Source organism: Papaver somniferum, chromosome 2 (genome assembly GCF_003573695.1).
Source record: "Papaver somniferum cultivar HN1 chromosome 2, ASM357369v1, whole genome shotgun sequence".
Lineage (NCBI taxonomy): Eukaryota > Viridiplantae > Streptophyta > Magnoliopsida > Ranunculales > Papaveraceae > Papaver > Papaver somniferum.
Genome location: NC_039359.1, coordinates 155,576,588 through 155,596,012, shown reverse-complemented (window position 1 = coordinate 155,596,012; position 19,425 = coordinate 155,576,588). Strand labels below are relative to the sequence as shown.

Sequence of the window (19,425 nt, the reverse complement as noted above, 5' to 3'; positions counted from 1 at the left end):
TAAATTGATTGACACTTGGATATTGGTCTTTGGTGTCATCCAAGTTATCTCTGTTTGATAAAGACTCGCTGATTTCTATTTGCTTGAGTAAAGATCAAATCGAGAGATTGAGATATAAACTCTTTGATATACTTTTCTCTAGATTGAGTCTGATTGTTTAGTTGATTCTCTAGAAAGTATATTGGAGTTTGTCCATACAAATTGTTAATCGAATTGTTGGGTGTGGTTGTTGTACCCCCGCTTTTTTCGGATTTCATTGATGAAGCTAACTTCTACAAGGTGAGGATTTGGGCTTTGGTTAAAATTCCAAGGCACATCATCCCATATATCAAGAATATCATTAAACCAGCTGGAATCCATCAAGAGTGTAGGAAAGCTTATGGCATATATGAAGATGAAAAGAACCTGGAAGTTCTCCTAACTATTGATATCACCAAATCCCTCTAGTATGGCATCGATGCTTATGAAAACCCCACTACATCCTACTGGCTAGAAATGGCTTATGCCCTGAATGGTATTTCTTTCTGCAAAGTTTGCATAATTCTTGACCATCCTGGTCCTCTTTATGAAGAAAAAGAAACACAACCTCAACATACCTCTCACCATAACCATCATTCAAATCTCAATAACCTATATCCCTCTTCCTCCAGTACCCCTACTAACTCAACTACTCCTAACAATTCCAACACCAATAGTCCTCAAAAACCCATCAAGATAAAGCACTACTCTGATAAGGATGATCAAGATAAGGCACTACTCTGATAAGGATGTTGCTGAAGAATTTGCTATCAAAATGAGATTAGCCCAAAGATAGATTCTTCTTAAGAATAGCTCTGAAGAACTGGATGGACCTGAGGACTACATAATCTTTAAAGCTGGTCTACATCAACCTATCAGTGGAGAAATTCCTACTACTAATTCTGAAGCTCTTTCTTGTCAAAAGAAGCATAGAAAACTCATTGAGAGTAATAGAAACAAAGAGAAACTGTTGAAGAAAAAAGGTATCAAGGCTACTGCTAGAAAACTGCATTCTACCAACATTGTTGGTGTGGAAAATTCTACTACTCCTGAACACTTTTTTCCAAAAGTCAATAGCAGTCATCACTTACCAAATCCCTCTGATTGCACCCCAAATGTTTTTGAAACTATCCCATCTTCAACTGAAATACAAAACCAAATCAATGAAGACTTCAATAAATAGAAACAACTTCTATGGGAAAGAAGAAAACAGGAGTTCAAATTTAAGGGTGTGGATACTAACTTCCATCCTCAGTTAATGGATCCAAAAAGAAAGTTTTTCATCCCTGAAGGTTCATCTGGTAATCTCTTGCACCATTGGGACCAACTTCAACCTACCAAGAGAAGCCATAATCAAATTATGCATATGGAAGAAGCCCATCTGAAAGATATGATTACTGGCAGTCTTAAGGGAGCCAATCCTTTCATAACTTCTCAGGTAACAAATTCTATCCCCGGTAATTTCTACCAGAGCTTACCTTCCATATATCTCAAACCTACCATTATTATGCCTACTCTTACCAAAATTAGTATAACTATTCAATTCAATTATATGCTAATTAGTAGACTAGGATACATCATTACAATCTTTACTTATCCTATTATTTCTTATTTTTGACAATTTTACTCTATCTTAGCTTGGAACTGTCAAGGACTAGGCCAACCAAACACTAGTAGGCAACTGAATAATATACTAAATAAGCATAATCCTGACATATTCTTTTTATCTGAAACTAAACAACAAACAAAAAACCTTAAAGCTATCCTTAGCAATATAGGAGTCACAAATATTTGGTTTGTGGAACCTAGTGGTAAATCTAAAACTGTTGGTGGTCTTTTTTTAGCTTGGAAAACTAATCTCAATCTTACCATAAATGATTTTTCTAACTATCGTATAAGTGCTATTGTTTATCCTATGGATGGGGAACCTTGGCTTTTCACAGGCTACTATGGTAGCCCCTACACTACCTTATATAAATTGCATTCCTGAAAAATGATTGAAAATACTCATACCAATGACTCTCTTCCTTGGATGGTTATGGGTGATATAAATTTTGTTTTGCATGATCATTAAAAAGTTTAGAAATCATCCTATTGATTATAATGAAGCTAACATCTTTATTGAGAAATTGGAAGCAGCTGAGCTAACTGATTTGGGCTACAATGAATGTCCTTTCACATGGACTAACAGAAGAACTGGTGATCAGTTAACATAACAAAGACTAGACATAGGCCTTGCTACTGAAAGTTGGCTTGAAATTCACCCTAATTCTACCATTTCAAACCTCCCATCCATTGATTCTGATCATAACCCAATCATTCTGAATACCAATCCTTCTTGGAAACAAGGTCATATAACCTTTAAATTTTTTGGACCCTGGCTGGATCATAAAGATTGCAAAGAGATTATAGTTGAATGTTGGAAGAGTGAACACAAAGGATCCCTTGTTATCAAAATAGAAGCTTAGAGATGTTAAAATCAAATTAAAGAAATGGAACAAAGAAATATATGGCACTATCAAGACTAATTTAGAAGACAGTATTAAACATTTGGAATGAATTACTAAGAACATCTTCAGCAGCACCAGAGGTCAAGCTATTAGAGAGGCCAAGAAAAAGGTGGAACATTGGAATGATATTTAAGAAAAGTTCTGGAAGACTAAAAGCAGAGATCGGTTCATCAAACTTGGAGACAAAAACACCAGTTTTTTCCATATTTCTGCCAAGAAAAGATACATGAGAAACAAAATTGTTTCCGTTCAGAATGAAGAGGGCACCTGGCTTCACAACTTGCAATGAAATTCATCTTTGCTTCACTAACCATTTCTCCAATATGGCTACAGCTGAACCTTTCACCATCAATCAATCCCTTATACATCTTATACCCACTACTATTACCAACAATGAGAACACCCACCTTCTCAGGATTCCTGATGCTTTGGAAATCAAAAACACTCTCTTCAGCATGGCAGGTGACAAAGCCCCAGACCCTAATGGATTTCCACCAAACTTTTTCCAAGCTAACTGGGAGGTTGTTGGTTCAGACATCAGCAGCATGGTTCAAAAAATTTTCACTTCTGGATTCATTCTTAAAGAAATGAACTCAACTTTTATTTCCCTCATACCTAAAACTTAAAATCCTACCACCTCAGCTCACTTTAGGCCTATTTCTTTATGCAATACCACCTACTAAATCATATCCAAACTTCTTGCTCAAAGACTCAAACCTCTCCTTCCAAAACTTATTTTACCCTTTCAGTCTGTTTTCATCCATGGCAGACAAATATCTAACAATATTGCCATTGCCAGAAAAGATGAAAAAGGACCTAATGGCACCATGGGAATTAAGATTGACATGGCCAAAGCCTTTGACAGGGTCAACTGGGACTTCCTTATCAAATTTATGACACAAATGGGTTTCAGCAAGCAATGGTGCAATCTTATTCATCAATGAATTTCTACCACCAACCTTGTTGTCTTAATAAATGGATCCCCTGGTAAATTCTTCAAACCTTCTAGAGGGCTCAGACAAGGAGATCCCTTATCCCCACATTTATTCCTGTTCTGTATGGAGGCTTTATCAAGATATCTGATATCTGCTGAAACGCAAGGGCTCATTCATGGAATCAAACTAGGCAATGATGCTCCTACTATCAACCATATCTTATTTGCTGATGACTGCATAATCTTATGCAAAGCCAACATGACATAATGCAACAATCTCATCAAGATCTTCCAAGACTTTGGTCAATCCTCTGGGCAACTGATCAACTTCACCAAATCAGGAATTTTCTTCAGTAAAAACACTTCTCCTAACATTGCAGATGATATCAGTGAAGCTATGCATGTGCAAAAGATTAGAAGCACTGATAAATACTTAGGTTCACCCCTCTTCACCAACAGAAGTAAGATACAATCTTTCAAACCATATGTGGAGAAGCTTAAGCAAAGATTTGCTGGTTGGAAAACAAATCTCTCTACAGCTGGAAAAGTCACTCTCATCCAAACTGTTACTTCTACTTCAAGTATTTACCAAATGAATTGCTTCAAGATTCCCAAAGGTACCTGCAAAGAACTAAATGCTATTCAAAAGTGATTTCTTCTGGAACAAGGAGCAAGACAAATCTAAAGGATTATTCTACATTGCTTGGTAAGCTATTAACAAACCAAAAGATTTGGGTGGCTTGGGCTTCAAAAATATGGAATTTTTCAATTTAGCAATGATCTCTAAAATTGCCTGGAGATTAGTTGAAGAACCAAACGGGAAAACTGAGAGGAGCCAACCCTAGTACGAGAGGACTGGGTTTGGCCAACCTATGGTGTACCGGTTGTTATGTCAATAGCATCACCGGGAAGCTAAGTTGGTATGGAAGAACTGCAGCTTTCCCTCTGGAGCACTACTATGAAAGCCTCTCATTACCCTAATCAAGAAGTTATCAGAATGGACACCAAACCAAAGAGCACAGATTCTTGGATATGGAAAGGAATTCTAGAGGGTATCTCCTGCATTCAACAATACTACATCTGAAAAATAGGAGATGGAACAAATATTAATATCTGGGATGACAGATGGATTGAAGGCTCTTCAGACATCATTCAAAAACCACCTCACTGCCCACCTAATCTCAAAACTGTTAACCAACTTTTCAATGCTCAGGGAAATTGGGATACTACAACCTTAGCTCTCTGGTTTACCCAAGACATTCAATACCTCATTAACCAAACTTATCATAACCCAAATGCTGAAGATACTATAACTTGGAATCTGACCAATACAAGAAAATTCTCTGTCAAATCCCTGTATGACAAACAGATCACTGACAAGTATGCTAATGATATTATCATAATTCTTGGATGAAAATTTGGAATCTAGACACCTCTCCAGCTATCCATCTTTTCATCTGGAAATGTTCTCATGGCATTCTCCCTACAAATGCCAAGACTGCCAGTATCCTGCACTATATTGATCCAATTTGCTCCTTCTGCAAGAATGCTTCTGAAGATATCACTCATGCTCTTCTAGCCTGTCCAGCTGCTTCTGATGTTTGGGCTAAATTATTTGAGGAAAATCACCAACTTTTTTCCAACTTCAGGTCCTTCCATGATTAGTTCAATAGCTGGTTTACTCAGAATAATCCAACAGCTAGCTGGAATAACTCCTTTGCTACCATATGCTGGTTCATCTGGAAAGCTAGATGTGATCATATTTTCAGGAACATAAATCCTTTTGCTGCTGATACTGCCCTGAAGATCACTCAATACTTATGCAACTATCATAGAGTGCATCACAACCCAGACCACATTTTGAAGAATCCTTACTATCAAAATGATTCAAATGCTCAATATACTAGCCCCCTCAGTCTGAACAGAAACTTTGGAGGACCTTTTGGGATCATTATTAGCATACACATTCTAGAATTTTACAATAATAAAGCTAATAGTGATTTACCATCTTATACTAACTTTGCGTTTTTGGCAATGTCTTCTACAGGTCAATGCATGGGAGGAAGAAACTTCAAAGACATTACAGCTGGGCTCAGTAGAACAACCAGAACAAGCAGGGGAGCTCAACTTGCACTGAACTGGGGGAAGGAAATGCACCAGCATCACATTGATTATGCAGCAGAAGAAGAATGAATCCTACAAACCGTTCAGTCACTCTATCAACTACAAGTCCAGGAAAAATTTCAAGGGGATTACATACAAAACTCTGACAGAAGCATATAACCTATTGATTTTGTGTTAGGCAAACTCATCAAGCTGATGCCTCAACAAAACACCACTGCAGCCAACTTATCTAGAATAGCTAGTCACTCAATCTTATTTCAGAACTTTAACTGGAAATCTCCTAACCTCCGGTCTCTTTGGACTTTACTACAGTTGCCTACAAACACTACTCTTAAGGATAACTGTAATATTAGTACTCATATTTTGGTGGATCACCCTGATGCCAGACTTAGCTCAGGTGATCCCTTGGTTGTAAACCAAAGTAGCTAGCTTTGTTGAGCTTTCTTACTCTTTTTTTTATTAAAAAAAAAGAACCAAATGCAGGTCTAAGACTAATCATGTTTGATTTTGCAGAGAACTGCAAAGGAGCAGCAATAGTTTGGGGAAAAGAGAAGCAGATTTTCAATTTACATTTGCAAGGAGATAGTACTAATGTAATAAATGCCATAAATGAAGTAAGACTGTCAAAAATATCTGTCTACTTTTCTGTATATCAACTCCGACATTATACCTACCGGAAGAGCCTGGGGACTGACTTCTTTGGTACCTTTCCCTCTAACTTTAGCCTTCTATAGGCTTCCCTGATGTGGCAAGGTCTGATGGGTCCAGTCTCCCCTCTTTCTGTCATAACCATCCTACCTGTCCATCAGTAATCCAATATAAGTTTAGATGACATGAGGAATTCAGTTGGTAACCACGACATTCAAGATGCTAATCACCAAACAAATTCAATCATAAATGCCAAGGGGATAGGAGAGGATGGCAATCTCCTCCAACCTGATGGTCTCCACCCCATCTAACCCAATCCGTATGTGAGGCTCCATTAAACAAACAAATAGAAAAACAGATGGGAGGCGTACAAGTACAAGTATGTTCACGCGACCAACACTAATTAAGCAGCGTATCTTTATACAGTATAAGCTATGACAAAGCTACGGATGCATCGAGCCATCCCAACCTAGCAAGAAAGAACATTCAGGGAAGGCAGAAACCTGTATGCCACCCACTCCTATTCTATCCCAGCATACAACATATTGCATTAAAAAGAAACTCCTGACTAGAGTAAGGATGCTATACAACATCTACTGGTCATCAATTGAGTTGTGGAGTTCGGTTAGAATGCAAGGCTCTTTATCCTTTTACCTAAAGGAGAGAGGTCATCTAGATATAAATTAATTTACAGACAATGTTTAGATTCATAGACAGTAGAAACATTGCAACACTAGCATTTAACAAAAGAAACCGTTTACTTGCCTGTTTCAACTAAGGGTGCACACGGTACGGTTCGGCTCGGTTCTTGACGAGACCGAGTACCTGTACCTCCCTAGCCTCGGTTCCAAAATTTTGGACTGGTACCTGTACCTTGTACCTCGGTTCCGGTTCCATTCGGTACCAGGTACAGTACCGGTTCCAATCGGTTCTTTTTCAGACAGAAATATGTCTTTTTCTCTGACAATCTAATTACATGTTTTTTACCTGTTTTTCAATATATTAAGTAATAACTCATACTTAGAACAAAGCAACAATTAATAAGTATCTATATTACTAGCAAACCAAACAAACAAAGTCTTGAAAACCTGAGTAGCAGTAGGCAGTAGTAGTGTAGCACACAAACTGACAATCTCACAATCACACGCACTAAAGTATGGGAAATCCGAAAAAACAACAATTAGCAGTAGGCAGTAGCCACAAACACACACACACACACACTAAGTCTTGAAAATGAGAAAATCTGAAAAAAGAACAACTAGCAGTGCAGCTAGTGATGCAGTAGTCTTGAATCTTGATCTTCTAATCCATATCAGCAGCACTTGTGGTGTCATCAGTGTTGATAGGACCAAGTAACGATGCCAAACAAATAATAGTAGTTAGTAACTCAATATCATCTCAGCTTGCATCACAACTCATTTAACCCATCAACATACATAACAACTCTTCATTAGACTCAATTCATTAATCAGCTAAACATCCTAGAATGATCAACATCCAGAAGACCAAACTTCAATTCATAATTAAAATGAGAACTACAAAACCACCACCAAAACAAATTAACACCCTAATTTCTAACACCCTAATTTCTCAAATTAACTACACACATCAAGATACACATTACCAGATCAATAACAAAACATGAACCCTGAATTAAGACAAGTACTAGCTTGTTATTAGCAATTCAGCTAAACTTTCAATCCAAAGATTTTGCAGCTCATACTCAAAATCAAGATAACATCTGGATCTTCTCAACATCATTCAATTGATCAATTCTCATCCAAACAAATCCAAAAACAAAACCCTAACCCTAAAATCACAAATTCAGTAACATAAAACAGAGCATAGCATCACAATTCAATCAAACACACATCAATTAGATAAGATATCAATCTTTCAAACATTAAACAACAAAACTAAAGCAAAACACCCTAATTTCATTAACAAAAATAATGAAAAATCAAAAGAAAAGATTAAGAAGATAGAATTCTTACCAAATCCAAGCCAAATCAATCAACTCTTGCAAATCTGATGAACAAGTCTTAATTACAAATCTGAAAAATCAAAAGATTAAAGGTAGAATTATTAGATTCAGATTCTCAGAAGATTCAGAATTATTACAAATCTCAATTACAAAACCCTAGGTTCAGTTCGCTTACCCTTTGAGTCAACACTTGAGATTCAAAGTAGGTTCAGTTCGCTTACAAATCTTAATTACTTACCGTTTGAATCAACACTTACCCTTTGAATCAACACTTATAATGGAGAAGAGAAGATTGTCGCTCGTCTCTGTTAATCAACATTTGTAATGGAGAAGATTGTCGCCCGTCCCTTCTCAGACAGAGAGGAGGCGGAAAAAAAGAAGAAGAAAATAAGAAGAGAAACGGAAACCCTATAATGTTCGCTTATATACCCCCCTCTAATCTAACGGCTAATACTGATCCCTTATCCCCTAAATCTAACGGCTCATTCGGGACATTCGGTCCGGTACGGCACGGTACTTGTACAGAACCGTGTACCTGTACCCCCAGACCTCGGTTCCTGTTTTTTGGACCGGTACCTGTACCTTGTACCTCGGTTCGGTCCAAAACCAGGTACGGTTCCACCGGTTCCGGTTCGGTCCATCGGTCCGACTCGGTTCCTGTACACCCTTAGGTTTCCTCATCAAATCCATTGTCTCTATTTGGAGATTCAATTGATTTCTCTTTACCTTCTTCTTCTTCTTCTTCTTCGTCGTAATCTTTGTCTAGCTCTAGTTTCACTGATTGGCTGTTATTATTTGCAGTAGTAGTGTGATTTTCTTCTTCTTCTTCTTCATTGTTTTCGTACTCATCTTCTTCAAAAGCAACCTCAAAGGGGTCTTTGGATGATTGTTTCATTTTCAATTATCGCCAAGAAACCCTAATTTACAGTTTCAAACAAAACCCCCCAATTCCAAGATTTCTTAGCTTCTTCTGTTCTGAATGAGTTTTTCACGTTTTTAATGGTTCCAGCTAAAAAACGTTTTACCTGAAAGTGCTCAGATTATATATATAAGCGAGAATGAAACCGAAAAACATTAGAAGATATAACAACACAAATCTAAATCATATTCGAGTCTGATTCAAAATCTAAATCTGACTTATCTAATAAGTTGTTTGTTTTTTTCAGACTCGGACTCTGAATCGAATTCATTTGTATCTGACTCGGTACATCTAAATCTGACTCATAACGTCTGACTCAAATAACCGGAGCCAGACATTAGAAAAATGAAAAGAAAAAAAAACGATCTGACATCTTATTTGACCCGAATCAGATCAGATTGCGAGTAAATCCTGTTTGAAACTGATCAAAATTTAAATCTGACTCAAAAAAATTTATTGTTAAACTTTAATCATACGTCTTTGGATTCAAAATTTCTAAACAACCTTGGGTCGTGTTTGGTATCCTGGATATCCCATCCTAAGTTGGGTTATCCAGTAAAAAACTGTTAAAATGTGTTTGTCTCGCTGCAATTTCAATCTTGGATAAGGATTATTAAACCTTCCTTAATTTTAGGAAGCTAAAAAAGTGAGGTTAAGGTATTCTTCCAAATACTTGGGATACCTGTATCCTCACCTGGGTTAGACAGTTATTTTCCTTTAAAATAAGTAATTGTCTAAGAAATAATTATTTATATTAACCTATTTCTACGGTCAAACAAACACAATCGAACCTGACCCAAGATATGATAAAGTTTTAGACAAACACCATTAAAACTAACCACTAACAAGGTTATCATAAATTAAATGGTACTAGCCGATTTGGCTTGTTTAACACAAAATTTCTCTCCCAGTATTGCTTCTTTGTGGTAAAATGCAGAACTCGAAACTCTCACAGCCTTGGCTTATTTAAGTTTAGTTGAGCACAAATCATATCCAGAGTTCATAAAAGAAAATTAGAAGAAAAAAAAGGTAAAAATATAAGTGAATCAAGGGTTACAAGCAAAGCCAAATTACTACTACACTACAATCTGCAAAATGATGAAGTTGGGGAGAACATAAAACATGACAAATTTTCTGAACTTCAATCCAATTTTCTTCTTGATTTTGTTTACATCTATATTTCTCTCGCTCTCTCATCAAAATCGAACTTTCAGATTTCTTCTCGTGTCTTCAGTCAATCTTAACAGAGGAGTAGATCTTCCTGACAAACCAGAAACATGCGTAGAATCCTATTGTTCCAGTCAAGACGAAGAATGCATAGGAAACAATCAACATGTACCCGAAATATAAGAAGGCAGACACCAATTTGGTTATTTCCAGCTTGGTAAAGAAGTAGAAGACTGAGTAGAGGAAGAGGTACACTGCGGATGAACCAGATGTCAAATAAGCCCTCCACCACCAATAGTAATCTTCACTGCAGAGCTGGAAGTAACAGAGCACGATGGTTATCTCTGCGCAAGTGATGAGAAGGATAACAAAGACGATGAACAGGAAACCGAAGATGTAGTAGAATTGGTTGAGCCATATTGATGTCAAGATGAAGAAAAGTTCAATGAAGACTGCACCAAATGGAAGTATTCCTCCAATAAGAACTGAAAAAACTGGCTTCATGTACCAAGCCTGTTCAGGTATTTGTCTTGGAATCTTGTTTGTCTTGACAGGGTCCTCGATTGCTGGCTTTTTGAATCCCAAGTAACTACCAACAAATACTAATGGAACAGATATGCCGAACCATAAGAAAACCAGGGCAAACATGGTACCGAATGGAACTGCGCCTGACGATTGCTCTCCCCAGATAAGTGCATTCAGAACAAAGAAGATGGAGAAAAGTATCGCAGGGAACATGAATGCTGTTTTCAAAGTGTTCTTTTTCCATTCTGTGCCTTTGAACATTTTATATAAACGGGCTGAACAGAAACCTCCAAAGATACCCATGAAGACCCATAGGAGAACCATGGCAGTCATCAAGCCTCCTCGGTTGGATGGGGAAAGAAATCCTAGTAGCGCAAATATCATCGTCACAAGTGTCATTCCAAAAATCTGAACCCCGGTTCCAACGTACACACAGAGTAGGCCAGAATTAATAGGTGCCCTGAAAACATCACCATGCACAAGTTTCCATCCAGTTTCTTCCTGGGCCTCATCTTGGGTCTCCAACTGATTGTAGTTGGCAATATCTCTGTATAGAGTCCTCATCATAATCATAGCAACCATACCAGAAAGGAAGAGCACAATCATCAGTGAGTTGATAATGGAGAACCAGTGGATCTGATCATCATTCATGAGGAGGTATGTATCCCATCGTGAAGCCCATTTGATATCACTAGCCTACAAAAACAAAACCGAAGTTAAAAGTGGAAAATATTACAAATTTGAACGTGAAGGTGTGAAAAGATAAGTACCTGAAAAGAGACGTCATATGTGAATACGACCTCCTTATCTTTATCAACCTCCTGTGGAACTGTACTACCTTGAAGCATGACTTTGGTGGTTGGATTGCATGTAACTAATTGAGGGTTCTTCTCGTCCCAAACCTTGTATTCATGATTGATGCTGTTTTGAAATAGCCAGCAAGAAAACAATAAGCAGAAAGCAGAATTGAAACATCAAATAAAACTATAACGCTGCTACATCTCCAACAATGTTAAAAAGTGACAAAAAGGACATGCATTAGAATTATCAAGGGTGTCCAAAATGTAGATATTAATATTATTCTTTTTCCAGAAATGCAAAAGAAAACTGATGCGTGTATGCGCACGACTTAACTAAGACTCCTAGATACACCTAAAATCTTCAAAATAAAGTTTCCCCCGCCAACAAATACATAGAAAAAAGCCTCAATATACAAAACAGCAGTCGTTAGCACAGATTGGGACACTACAAATATCAGCAACAGTCGCATACCTGCTACTTTGGTAACATTGCTCATGGGGGGTGCCAGATTATTGGGGAGGGTACCAAACTCCATATGAGACAGAGGACTTTCTACTTTGTCTTACAGGGGTTTTGGTACCCACCCCAGTTAACTGGTACCCCCCATTAGCAGCCATGGGTATATATGCAGACATTGATAAAAAGAAAAATGCTAAATAGAGAAAATATACTCTTCGGAACGAAATTTTTTCTTTTTGATGCAAATTCTATGAGTTGGAATTGATAGACAAAAAGAAATATAACAGAAAAGCCAAACCAACAACCCATGGAAGAGGATTGCAAGCATTAATATCTGCTTCAATTATCTTTGGGAATAAACAGTGTGGTGACTATGTAATATTGGTTAGTAAGAACCTACACAGACACCAATGTTTCAACTGTTATTCCTTTCCTCATTTTTAGAACGACATTCGAGTGAAGAATAGCATACACCAAAAACTAGCTATAGGCTGATAAAGTACTACACTTATTTATGGATACAAGGATGCATATAATCCCAAAATCCCTAAATGAAAACTGAAAACACAGAACGCTAGTCCTAACATGACCATTCCACAAATACAAACCCCACGGAATCATCCACCAAATGGAAACTGCTAAATCAAAAATATAAACACGCAGCAGTACATATCTGATGATCTAATATGTTCCTCCTCCATAAAGTTTTTTCCTTCTTTACTTCACCAAAGCTTTTTGTTTTCTTCGTTTTATTTGAAACTCGATACTGTCTCAAATCCTGAACTATGGTCGTATATGTATCCTAAGTTTAAGACATGAAATATACAGACTAACACATTCACAGATTGATGCCAGGGATGAAAAAGGTAGGGTATCATCATGTGAACTCTCAACAAAAAAGAAAACAAAAGATCAAACATTGCAAAGAGACAACAAATTTATTGTACCTGTTTGGAGTAACCTCAAAACCAACGATGCGGGCCATATCAGTCTCAGGATCCATGTGATACATGACTTTGAAGCTAAGGTGGTTATTGATGAAATATTTCTCATCTTTGCTCTGCACAAGAAAGTTGATATAAGAACCACAAAATTAATAGCACCCACATACTTAGCTCAGAAACTAATCTATCTATTACTTACCCCAGCGTAGTTTCCTTTAAAACCAACCCGGAAACCATGTTCATAACTGGTGGCCTGTGTTCCATCCCTCCTTTGCCTAAGGACTGCAACTGGAAGGTTATCCAAAATCCTGCATATCCACAGAGTGGCCATGTTTCAATATTTAAGATAAAAAATAACCCAGAGAACAAAAAGGAATCACAACTACTAAACTCAGCAAGACACAACGTTTCATACTAATATGAATTATCTTCATATATTATCATGTTCTTGTCGTACGAGTAACAAAGGGGAAAAAATCCTACTTACATGTTTACTCGGTACTCATCATCGATTTTCTCTTTAAAATTCTTTGCAGCTTCAGCATCAAGCTTCATACGGCATGCAACTTTGCAAGTAAGTTCTTCCCTCATGTTAAACTGGAATACAAGTAAAACGATTCAGTTTCAAACCAAAATAAAACATGGAACCATTGATGAAGACAACAATCTCTAAGCATAAGCATTTTAGAGAAGGATACAATATAAAAACTAAAAATGATACAGGAAGTGGAGGCTCACTGTGTAAATGGAGTTCTCAATCCGATCACCTCGAAGAACTTCTCCTAAATTCTCAGCACTGTTCATAATTTTTGTTGGCTTACAGTATTTGAGAAAATAGTAGTCATAGGGAAGTTGGGTCTTTGTAGATGAAAGCTTGTTTACTTTTACTTGAAGTGCATCGCCCTGTACAAAAAAAACAAGCAACACCACTAGATGAATAAGCGATAACAAAACAAAAGTTAACCAGAACAGGAAACAACTGTCTGACAAAGTAAGTTATAAAGAAGATGTAACAATTTATTTAACAAGCTGATTCTCACATCTAACAAACCTAGCACAATGGAAATATTTTACATGTCCATACAAGGATACATTCTGACAGACTAGAAAGTTAACATGAAAGATAAGAATGCTTTACAGAACTTCAGCAAGCTCCCATATCGTTTTGCGTTTCCAATGAAATATGCATTTTTCATTAGATCTCTAAAAGGTTATAAGGTAGCATTTGCCAAGGATCTCCATTCATTTTCTATACCCACAGAGATCAGAACTAACCTACTTTTAAACACAGTAGAAACTAGCAAAATACTCCGACATATTAAAATCACTCCCAATAGTGATCTTCATCTCAAAACACCGACAATTTGCACACAGACCGACATCAAAGCTCAGTGGCATCATAGTAAATATACAAAAGTCAAAACATTTCTACCCAGACTATTAATTCAACAATGCAGATAGATCTCTGCAACCACATTCCTCAATCGAATTAACACAGAAAATGAAACAATCCCCCTTCACCAATCCTCAAATTAACACAAACCCTAGAAACAGATCACACACTACCGACAAAATTCACACTATCCAAATTCTCAAAACCCAGATCCATAAACAACAAATTAACTCAATCAGATCCAACCCCGGATCTTATTATCCCAAAACCCAAGATCCCAAATCCACACAACACACAAAAAAAACCCAAAAAGTAACCGAAATCAATCACCCACATACAAACAAACCCTAATCAGCGAATCATAAAAAGATCTAATCAAATTAAACATTTCATTATAAAATTTCTGCAGAAGGGGAGAAAGGGGGTACCGTACCCTTGTAAAGTCACGAGGAGCAACACCAGGAAGGTAAAAAGAATGAGCAGAACTGATGATGAGAAGGAATGATAGTAGGGTTGCGATCCAACTGGAGCAGCTACCCATCTTAGATGGTCGTAGCCAAGATACTGAGATGAAGATGATGCAGAAGAAGAAGAACCAGAGAGAAACAGAGAAAAGAAGAAAGAAGATTTTATACTTCTCTCAACAACAAATAAGAGTATGGAATAGAGATACAGACAGTTTACCGGTTAGTGCAAGGTTTGGGTGACAGGTGTAGGGTTAAGATTGTATGTTTAAGGGAGTTTTTCGGGATGATCTTGATCGTTGAAAAATAGTTTCACATTTAACACGCAAAGGCATATAATGATGCAAATGGGCAAGTGATAAAATACATGATTTGTTTACGTTAAAGAGGATGAGGTTTTTTTTTTATTTTGGTAATAGTCAATAACTTAATTGTGAAGGGTTTGTTTGATGGAAAATTTGTTGTTTGGTCCTAGGTCCATATAGTTATTTATAGTAGGGTCCAACTGGATTTTATCTTTATCCTAAGGTCCAAAGTTTTTTAAATCAAGAAAATGACTACTATACCCTATAACTAAACACGTGTGAAATAACATATTTCTCAGTATTCCATATATGTACTGCTGATCTATAATCTAAAAAACAAATGGATGTTAAAAATAAGTAATAAGTCAATGAAAAACAGAATCGAACACTTTATTTCAGTATTTCAGTATTCCATATACATATACTTGTGGATCAATTTTTTTTTTAATAAAACTATAAAGAATAACAAAGCCAAAGCAGTATATTTCAGTATTCCATATATGTACTGCTGATTTATAATCTAAAAATCAACTGCATGTCAAAAACAAGTAATGAATCTATAAAATTACAGTACTGAAACACTTTTATTTCAGTATTTCATGTACGTACTTCTGGATTATACAAAAAAATGATAAAACTATTTTAAAAAAACAAACAAACTAGCAATAGACTTGTATCCCACACTCTTATTTCTCCTTTAATTTCCCATACAAACACCACCTGCAAAAAAAGGTTCAATATTTATTAGATTATAACATTCGGAAATCGATTTCAGAGAATCCAAAACCAAATCAAAGCATTATTTTTCAGTATGTCATATATGTACTACTGCATTCATAATCTAAAAATCAACTGCATGTCAAAGAAAAGTCATGAATCTATGAAAAAGCAGAATTGAAACACTTTTGTCTCAGTATTCCACATATGTACTTCTGAATTAAAAAGGAGAAGAAGAAGATAAAACAATAAAAATAGCAAAATCAAAGCAGTAATTTTCAGTATACCATATACGTACTGTTGATTCACAACTTAAAAATCAATTTCATGTCAAAAATAAGTAATGAATCTGTGAAAACAGAATTGCACACTTTTATCTCAGTATTCCATATATGTACTCCTGGATTAAACAACAAAAGTGATAAAATTCTATAAACCAAAGCAGTAATGAATGTATATATGAAAAATCAGAATCTGAACACTTTTATTTCAGTATTTCATATATATACTTCTGGATCAGACAAAAAAAGTGATAATACTATAAAAAACTAACAAAATCAAAGCAGTATTTTTCAGTATGCCATATATGTACTGCTGATTCATAATCTAAAAATCAGTTGTATGTCAAAAACAACTAACGAATCTACGCAAAAACAGAATTGAAACACTTTTATTTATATATTTTGTATATGTAATTGTGAATCAAATAAAAAAAGTTTATAAAGCTAGGTTTTTGTCAATACTGCAGATACGTACTGTCGATTCATACACAAAAACAAACTCAAAACAAATCTAAAACCAACAAGATGAAACTGATATAATCAAATCTACTGAAGAAATGAACAAAAAACGTGATTATTCATCTAGATCTGAACTATTTTCATAAAAATAAAATAAACAACCAAGCATTCATAAAACGATTAGATATTAAAAACCCTAAAAGAACAATCAAGCTTACCTTGTATTATGAAAAAAGTAATAAGTCAGCAAGCTTACCTTTTTATTATCTTCAACATAAGATCTAAGAATGTAACAAGAATACTTCTGCTTATCTTCCTCAAAAACCAGTAAATTAATAAGTCTTGACCAACAGCAGCCCCACAAGATGGATCAGGACATCTTAACATCAAACACCCAGGTCCATCATTTATTGCGGTGCTAACATAACCTGCCGAAGTAAAACTATAGTCTCAGTGGAAAGTAAATCAAAAGAAGTGATAAGTCTATGAATAAAAAAAATAAAATCAAAGCATCTTATTTCCAGTATGCGATATATGTATTGTTGGATCAAACAACAAAAATCATTATTTAAACAAAAAATAAACAATTAACTAGGTTTTTTGTCAGTATAGCATATATGTACTGATGGTTCATACACAAACAACCGGAAAAAAAAAACCTAAAACCAGCAAAATAAAACTATTATAATCATATCTAGTAACAAAATGAATAAAAAAAACGTAATTATTCAGTATGCATATATTATTGCTGGATAAAACAACAACAAAAAAAATTATTTAAACAAAAACTAAACAATTAACTAGGTTTTTTGTCAGTACATCATATACGTACTGATAGTTCATACACAAAAACAACTGAAAAAAACCTAAACCCAACAAAAGAAAACTAGTATAATCAGATCTAGTAACGAAATGAATAAAAAACGTAACTATTGATCTAGATCTGGATTATTTTCATGAAACTGAAGGAACACTTGATTAATCATGCGTGCAAATTGGAAAACATAATCAAACATCAATAATTAATGATTAGATCTTGAAACCTTCGAATAAACATTACGAGAAGAAGATTAATAAGGAAAATCAACTTACCAAAGGCTAGAATCGATTTGCGTTCTTGAATCGATCAAGATGTTCTAAAAATATATTACCACACTGTTTCATCACAAACTAATCGATCAAGATGTTCTTCGTTTCCAAGCTTTATCCTAATACAAAAAACTAGAAATTAAAGAATGAAGAAAATGAATTGATTTCATTAAATCCAGCATCAGTAGAGAAGAGGAGAGGGAGAGGGGGAGAGAGAGAGAGAGAGAGAAACTGAATCTGAGAAGAAAAAAATATGGAGAGAAACTGGCTTATGTTTCTGTTATATATAGTAAAGGCTATTTTGGGAATTCTAAAAATGCACATAATATTTACACACGTGTGCAGGACCTGGACTTAAAAACTTAGGTCCATTTTTCTCTTTTCTTTTAATTATGGACCTACCGTTACTTGGCTTTAGTGGGTGGACCTGCCACTAACTAAGAACACTATAATAGTACCTACAGGTAATTCCTACTTCTTTGATTGGGTTTTTTAATTTTTGTTGTTTTGAAGAAATCTTAATTGATGACAGTATGAGATTATTAGATTTGGGATTTAGGAGATCATTATGCTTGTTGATGCATTTTGATGCACAAGTTAATTGAAAAGTACACATACTATTGGAGTAAGATGCCGAAGTAATTGTCTTAAATTTTAATTAACCTGACTAAATTGGGGCCTATATGACGTAATTGGATCTATAGGTTTTTCCTTCTCACACCCCAAATTACTCTAGGCACCCAAATCTTATCAAAAATACTAATTTACCCTCACATTAATTTCTAAATCTCACTCATATATATTCTAATCTTTTTATTTTTAGTAAATCCAAAATCAAAAAAACCTAAACCTAAAAAATCTTTCCATTTCTATCATAATCTTTCCAAATTCTCAAAACCCTAATCAATTTTTTTATCCTCTACTCCGACGATCTTCAATCCAACCAAGAAGAAGGTAATCTCCATCAACCCATCTTCTTATCTTATTGAATTACATCTTTAAATCATCCTTTTTGACAAATCGAAACTCTGATTCAATCCAGAATCGGTTTTTATTACCTATCGAATAAACCGATTCTGGATTTTTTTTCCCGACCATGAAGAGCATGCACAACAATCGGGTTACATTAGGATTAACATTATCCGATTCTGGCTTAGAAATGAAATATGAAAATACATAGCCAGAATAGGTTTATATATGTATAATCCGATTTTGGTTGTTTCTTCAGAATCGGGTTACATATAATTTTTTATGAACCGATTGTTAACTTGATTTTTGTTTATTTTTTGTGTAGAATGGACTTCGGACACCTACCATTTTACAATCGAGAGTTAACCTTGGAGGATATTATGAGGTAACCACAAAGAGTTCCAGTGAGAAGCCTATATAAGTTTGCTTACGGAGCTGAGACCCGTCTTGAACAAGCCCTTGCATTGATTGATATGCTTTCACTTGAAGATCTTGTTGAGGTAATGACGTTTGCCAGGATGAGGAGAAAGATTATTTCAGCTGGTAGGAATGCCCATCAAGAATTGGAAGGTATGTTTGAAGAAATGGTGTGGCCATGGATGATGCAGAAGTTGCTGCTCTTGATGATGATGATGCTGCTGGTGGTGTTGTAGCTGCTCCTGATGTTGGTGCTGCTGCAAATGCTCCTGATGCTGGTGCTGCTGCAAATGCTCCT

General features: G+C 35.7%; 1 protein-coding gene and 1 non-coding gene across 2 annotated transcripts; both read right to left on the bottom strand.

The window, feature by feature from the left end:
- Positions 1-10,064: 10,064 nt before the first annotated feature.
- Positions 10,065-15,063, bottom strand: LOC113349520 (transmembrane 9 superfamily member 7-like). Its single transcript, XM_026593496.1, has 7 exons — positions 14,860-15,063; positions 13,772-13,936; positions 13,521-13,630; positions 13,233-13,341; positions 13,037-13,149; positions 11,600-11,750; positions 10,065-11,525 (listed from the first exon to the last, which is right to left on the bottom strand). The coding sequence occupies exons 1-7, from the start codon at positions 14,965-14,967 to the stop codon at positions 10,368-10,370; spliced, it is 1,914 nt and encodes a 637-aa protein (XP_026449281.1). The 5' UTR covers positions 14,968-15,063; the 3' UTR covers positions 10,065-10,367.
- LOC113354796 lies at positions 12,366-12,450 on the bottom strand. The gene has a single exon (XR_003362011.1). It is a non-coding gene; the product is annotated as a small nucleolar RNA snoR98 (small nucleolar RNA).
- Positions 15,064-19,425: the final 4,362 nt, after the last annotated feature.